General features: G+C 41.3%; 1 protein-coding gene across 3 annotated transcripts in view; it reads left to right on the top strand.

Moving 5' to 3' along the window:
• KNG1 (kininogen 1) overlaps positions 1-6,372 on the top strand; it is a 28,418-nt gene extending 22,046 nt beyond the window's left edge. The window contains exons 7-10 of one of the 3 annotated variants that reach the window (XM_023214700.3): positions 858-965; positions 1,087-1,173; positions 3,615-3,692; positions 5,663-6,372. In XM_023214700.3, the coding sequence (XP_023070468.2) occupies positions 858-965; positions 1,087-1,173; positions 3,615-3,692; positions 5,663-5,743 (354 nt within the window). In that variant the 3' untranslated portion in view covers positions 5,744-6,372. Of the gene's footprint in view, positions 1-857; positions 966-1,086; positions 1,174-3,614; positions 4,695-5,662 lie in introns of those variants that run through there. The other 2 variants (XM_023214699.2, XM_023214698.2) reach the window with 2 other exon arrangements.
• Positions 6,373-7,302: the final 930 nt, after the last annotated feature.

Here is a 7,302-nt window from a genome sequence, read left to right on the forward strand (position 1 = left end):
TTTAGTAGAGATGGGGTTTCACCGTGTTAGCCAGGATGGTCTCGATCTCCTGACCTCGTGATCCGCCCGTCTCGGCCTCCCAAAGTGCTGGGATTACAGGCTTGAGCCACCGCGCCCGGCCACAATCCACATAATTTCTATAGTAGTACTAACTCAGTATTTCACCAATTCAAGATTTGGCAGGACAATAAGGCATGTTTAAAAACATTTTAAGTTTTTCTTCCTATTCCTGTTAGATTCTTAGATATTACAACTTGAGCCTTTGAATTACTAGTGAATTTAACAGCCGTTGGACAATAAAACTCAAATAAATACATAAATAAATAAAGATTATAGGCCAGGCATGGTGGCTCATGCCTGTAATCCCAGCACTTTGGGAGGCCGAGGCAGGTGGATCACCTGAGGTCGGGAGTTTGAGACCAGGCTGACCAACATGGAGAAACCCCATCTCTACCAAAAATACAAAATTAGCCAGGTGTGGTGGCGGGCAACTATAATCCCAGCTACTCAGGAGGCTGAGGCAGGAGAATTGCTTGAATCCAGGAGGTAGAGGTTGCGGTGAGCCAAGATCATGCCACTGCACTCCAGTCTGGGCAACAAGAGCCAAACTCCGTCTCAAAAAAAAGAAAAAAAAATTATAGCTTGCTTATTTCTTCCCCCATTTAGAAAAGGAAATGGGAGCAACCGACAGCCAAATATTTTAAATATGCATGCCGAGCTTTAATGCCAAACATTTGTACTTTTTTAATGTAACTCTCTAAGTTGGTCAATTAAAATTTCAAGATTCTCCCTTAAAATTTCTTGAAGATAAATGATTTATTTATTAAGCATTTACTTTGTACTAATGAATTTTTCAGGTGGTGGCTGGCAAGAAATATTTTATTGACTTCGTGGCCAGGGAAACCACATGTTCCAAGGAAAGTAATGAAGAGTTGACTGAAAGCTGTGAGACCAAAAAACTTGGTGTGAGTAATCATGCACCTGTCTACTTTTTCACTGGAAGCCTATTTGATGTTTTTAGAATCATTTGTGCAAATATCTCATGAATAACACTGTCTCTCTTTTGACTTCTGTTTTTATGGATAGCAAAGCCTAGATTGCAATGCTGAAGTTTATGTGGTACCCTGGGAGAAAAAAATTTACCCTACTGTCAACTGTCAACCACTGGGAATGGTATGATTCTAATTACAGTCAGCGTGGGGTCGGTTCTGCTCATTCTGAAAATCCATATTTAGGGGTTGAAAATGAACCATTACTGAAATGAATTAGGGAGCTATCTTTTTAAGTGGGGGAGTAACTCTCACTTCTGTGCTGATGTCTGTTTAATGGCTAGAAAGGAGAGTAACAATCCTCCTGATCACTTCTCACACATTGTCAGTGTCTCAGTGAAGCTTCTATAGACTCTCTCCTAGTGCATTGCAGTCCTGCTGTGGGGGAGCAACATTGGCTATGCCAGGTGTACCTGAGGCCAGATACAGCACTCCACTGCATTCTGCTGACATGCAAGGACCATGTGAAAAATTCACGGCCGGGAGTGGTGGCTCCTTCCTGTAATCCCAGCACTTTGGGAGGCCAAGGCAGGCAGATCACCTGAGGTCAGGAGTTCAAAACTAACCTGGCCAACATGGTGAAAACCCCATCTCTACTAAAACTACAAAAATTAGCTGGGTGTGGTGGCTGGCGCACGCCTGTAATCCCAGCTACTCGGGAGGCTGAGGCAGGAGAATCCCTTGAACCCAGTAGGTGGAGGTTGTAGTGAGCCGAGATCCTGCCACTGCACTCCAGCCTGGGCAACAAAGAGGGAAACTTTGTCTCAAAAAAAAAAAAAAGAAAGAAAGAAAAGAAAAGAAAAACTCAGACTTGCAAACCCCACTTCACAGCTAGCGAATTTTAACAAGATCCCCGGGGCATTCATATGCATGAATCAAGTTTGAGAAGCATTCTTGATGTCATTTTTCTATTTTAAGTCTTAAAAGATCTCTGGGACATAGGAACACTTTCCTTATTGTCAAGGATGAGACACTAAAAATTAGAAAGACTCTGAGGTCCTGAGTGAATAATGACATTATCAAATGGTTCCTCTGTCCCAGGCACTACACTGAAGGCTTCCCTCACATTTTCCAGTCCTCCTTATAACTCTGTGAGGCAGGTGCTGTTATTATTTCTATTTTACAGAAGACAAAAATGAAGCTGGCGGCACTTGGATTCAAATCTTGGTCAATTCAGAGTCTACCCTTTTCATCACGATGCTGATTACCAGTAGGGTCTGGCTTGACTGCAATGACCATGTTCTTTGCATCACCAAACACTGCCTCCAATTAACACATTCTCACAGGTAGCAAAAGTGTAGGTAGAATCAGTCTACAAATCGACTTCTTTGATGCAAGTTGCCTCTTCTCCCTCTTTTCTGATTTGGTCTTTTGTTGTGTGTAGGTATGTAGATAGTCTAACACAAACATTGTACTAAGGCTGCATTTCAAGTTTGCAAATATGTCTCAGTGTACTTCAGCACAACGAAGTGATCATGGATACATGCTCCCTATATATTCAGTTCATAAAGCCACTTAGGGCCTTTTAGGATAAAAGCAGTGATGGTGGTAATAACAGTAGTATCAACAATGAAATACGGTGCTTGCATAAACATAGGCCTAGAAGATACCCTAGAGATGGCCGGGCGTCGTGGCTCACGCCTGTAATCCCAGCACTTTAGGCAGGCGGATCACAAGGCCAGGAGATAGAGACCATCCTGGCTAACACAGTGAAACCCCGTCTCTACTAAAAACTACAAAAAAATTAGCCAGGCGTGGTGGTGGGCACCTGTAGTCCCAGCTCCTTGGAGGCTGAGGCAGGAGAATGGCGTGAACCCGGGAGGCGGAGATTGTGGTGAGCCGAGATTGCGCCACTGCACTCCAGCCTGGGTGACAGAGCGAGACTCCGTCTCAAAAAAAAAAGAAGAAGAAGAAGATACCCTAGAGATTAGCTAGCTTAACCACCCAATTTTTCCAGATGAAGAAAAAATGCTCAGCTTATTTTACAGTGTTTTTTGTTGTTTGGTTTTTGTTTGTTTGTTTGTTTGTTTTGGTTTGTCTTGTTTTTTTTTTTTTTTTTTGACAGAGTCACTGTCACCTAGGCTGGAGCGTAGTGGTGCCATCTCAGCCCACCACAACCTCCACGTACTGGGTTCAAGTGATTCTCCTACCTCAGCCTCCTGAGTAGCTGGGATTACAGGCATGTGCCAGCACACCCAGCTAATTTTTGTATTTTTAGTAGAGTTGGGGTTTCACTATGTTGGCCAGGCTGGTCTTAAACTCCTGACCTCAAGTGATGTGCCTGCCTTGGCCTCCCAAAGTGCTTAGATTACGGGCGTAAGCCACCGTGCCTGGCCATTTTACAGTATTGTTAAGAACAATAATCAATGTCCACAAATTTTAAGGTCAATCAAAAGACAAAAACATATTATTCATCCTTTCTGGAATATTAATACAGTATTTAAACTCTGGAAAACACCTCCCCCATTGTAAACTAAGATAGCACTGCCACATCTCAGTGTTTCTTTCCTTCATTGACAGCATGATTTTTGCAGTAATACTTTCATCTTAATATTTTCTGTTTAGATCTCATTGATGAAAAGGCCTCCAGGTTTTTCACCTTTCCGATCAAGACAAGTAGGGGAAATAAAAGAAGAAACAACTGTAAGTCCACCCCACACTTCCATGGCACCTGCACAAGATGAAGAGCGGGAGTCAGGAAAAGAACAAGGGCATACTCATAGACATGACTGGGGCCATGAAAAACAAAACATATATAATCTTGGCCATGGCCATAAACATGAATGTGACCAAGGGCATGGGCATCAAAGGGGACATGGCCTCGGCCGTGGACACCAACAACAGCATGGTCTTGGTCATGGACATAAGTTCAAACTTGATGATGACCTTGAACACCAAGGGGGCCATGTCGTTGACCATGGACATAAGCATAAGCATGGTCATGGCCATGGAAAACATAAAAATAAAGGCAAAAAGAATGGAAAGCACAATGGTTGGAAAACAGAGCATTTGGCAAGCTCTTCTGAAGACAGTACTACACCTTCTGCACAGATACAAGAGAAGACAGAAGGGCCAACACCCATCCCTTCCCTAGCCCAGCCAGGTGTAGCAGATACCTTTTCTGACTTTCAGGACTCTGATCTCATTGTAACTATGATGCCTCCTACACCACCAACTCCCACAGAGAGTGATGACGACTGGATCCCTGATATCCAGATAGAACCAAAAGGGCTTTCATTTAACCTGATATCAGATTTTCCAGACACAACCTCCCCCAAATGTCCTGGACGCCCCTGGAAGTCAGTTAGTGAAAATAACCCAACCACAAAAATGAAAGAATCTTATGATTTCAATCTTGCTGATGCCCTTTATTAATGTATGCAGCTATAGGTATTTCTTTAATACTTTATTAAAGTATCAATATCCCTCTCTCCATTGTCCAAATGAAAATATCCTGATATAATGCACCAAAAACTGTGCAGCTTCAGAACAATCTAAAGAGAAGTGGTGAGACTCTCGGTGGAGACACCATCAGTCTCCATGGACTGCATAAAATTGTGTGCCACAATTCTGAAACTTTTCTGAATCTTCTCCCCAAGTTTTCTAAACTAGCACAGTAAATGAACAAACTAATGTGCCTTATGGTCTGCTGCAGTTGGCTCCTCTGATAACAGTTATGTACCTTGCAACATATGTCATGAATTTTCATACAAAGATTCTTGACATTCTTAATAAACTGTGGCACCTGGTCTTTGAACGTGTGTGAAAATAAGGGAAGTCAAGAGATTAAATGGTGAACTTATTAATGGATTAGAAATAAGAAAAACTTCCAGATGTCAAAGAGAAGTAACAAAAAGAAAGACATGTTGGCCAAAGGGAGGAAAGGGGGGACATAAATTAATTGACTTTCTGTTCCCAAAATGGGCTAGTTATATCAAATAAATACTCCCACTTCCCTTTCTGAGTGAGAGTGTTTCTCACAAGTCAATAACTTCTGTTTACTCATTAACTACACTTTGCAACAGACTTTCACAGAGGAGTATTCTGTTTATTTTTGCTGAACCTAGATTGAGTAATTCTTAGTTTACAGAAGCTCCGAGCTTAATGATAAGGATGAAAAGCAGAGGGAGCAACATAGAAGCAGGCTTGCTAAGAAAAATTTTAAATAATTGACAAGGGAATATTATGGAGTGTGATGCAAAGTTTGTTCAGAAATTTTATGAGGAAATTATTCTCTAGTCTCACTTAAAATCTTTTTGCTATGACTTTGAAGACCATTGACTTTTGAGAAAGAGAATAATAGGATTATCTTTCATTGCCTTATACTGCAAAGAAGGTATACGCTTTATAACCAATGTTGTCTTTTTGCCTAGAGAAACAAGATATGGCTTTAAATAGATACAATCATCTTTGGATGTATATGTCACTGCTGCTTCAACTTTTTGGATGCATTTGAACCTCTGAGTTTGTCTTTCATTTTAAATATTGTCTGTTCTTTTAAATAAACAACCACAGATGTCAGGAAAAAGTCTTACCTTGTCAACTGGTTGCTCCACTTTTTAAAAAAGATTGAATGATAACATCAGATTAACTGCATTTTACTATACTTACAGAGTCATCTAAGGTCCTGCGAGTACAAGGGTCGACCCCCAAAGGCAGGGGCAGAGCCAGCATCTGAGAGGGAGGTCTCTTGATCAATGGGCAGAATCTTCACTCCAGGCACATAGCCCCAACCACCTCTGCCAACAACCTTGAGAGGAAGGACAAGAAGAAAGATGGGATAGAATTTAAATAGAGAAGAATGCCATTTTATCACTCTGCCTCTGGGTGAAATAAAGATCAGTCTTGATGTTCTTACTCCTGGTTAATTCACAGTGGTCTCCTTTCGGCCATACCCATCCTGCAGCAAATTCTAGCTGGTCAGAGAGTCAGTGCTGTGGCTCTGCCATGCAGGTTCATAACCCAACACTGGAACATTCTCTAACCAAGGCAGAAGTGCTTTGGCGGGACTTCCTTTTAGCACCATGGGTGCTAAAAGAAGAGTTAGTAGGTCATGCTACTAATCTAAGGACTCTCTCTACCTTCTCTTCTTCCTTTTATCCAGATTTCCAAGCCTTAGCTAAGAGTAATTTGGCTTGTTTAGTGTTGTTTTCTTATGGTTCAGTTAATTACCAAAAATATTTTTAAAATCATCTCTGTTAATATGATGTCTACCAACTTCTCATTATCAAAAAATACCTAACTTCCAAAGAAATTTGAAATTATCTTTCTGATCCAGGTAAAGAGGCAAATAGAAAATCAATAAAATAAAAAATGACAGAGATTTTAAATTTTCTGTAATAAAAACATTTATTGGGCTGGGCATGGTCGCTCACATGTGTAATCCCAGCACTTTGGGAGGCTGAAGCAGAGGGATGACCTGGGGTCAGGAGTTCGAGACCAGCCTGGCCACATGGCAAAACCCATGTCTAATAAAAATACAAAATTAGCCGGGCGTGGTGGCACATGCCTGTAATCCAAGCTACTCCAGAGGCTGAGGCAGGAGAATCACTTCAGCCTGAGAGGCAGAGGTTGCACTTGCAGAGGTTGAACTACTGCACTCCAGCCTGGGTGACAAAATGAAACAAAACTCAGGCTCAAAAAAAAGGAAAAAAAAAAAAAAACCATTTATTGAACATCTATTACAGCCATTTGCTGTGCTAGATAATTTACTTTTGGCATATAACTTAATCCTCACCACCACTCTAAGGCCCTCGTGGTCATCATTCTTTTACAAGGAATCTGTAGTTCACAGTGCCCCGCCCAGGGTCACATAGTTAATAAGTGACAGGGCTGGCATTCAGACTTAGACCTTTTGAACTCCATTATACCATGTCATCTGAAGGCTTTATTATTAATGTTGTCATTACAAAAGACACACCAAGTCACTGACTACAGTCACAGAGACCCAATTAAAAAAAAAAAAAAGACACGCCAAGATAATTTCTGACTCTGAGAGGATCCTTGTCTCAATCCAAAATATCCTTATTAAATACCTAATTGTGGCTGGTGCTGTTCTAAGTATTGGTCAGGATAAACTGAGTTAAGCAGCAGTCACTAACTATTTACCATATGCTTTGCATGAGGTCCTGAGAGGAAAAGAAATAAATTTTAGAAGACATAAATCCTTTCCCTCAAAGATCTTGCAATCCCATTGGTAAGTCAAGATGAAAGCATATGGAACGAAGACTTGATCCGGCTGCAGTCTTTTGTG

The sequence above is a fragment of the Piliocolobus tephrosceles genome, chromosome 2 (assembly GCF_002776525.5).
Source record: "Piliocolobus tephrosceles isolate RC106 chromosome 2, ASM277652v3, whole genome shotgun sequence".
NCBI classification, from domain to species: domain Eukaryota; kingdom Metazoa; phylum Chordata; class Mammalia; order Primates; family Cercopithecidae; genus Piliocolobus; species Piliocolobus tephrosceles.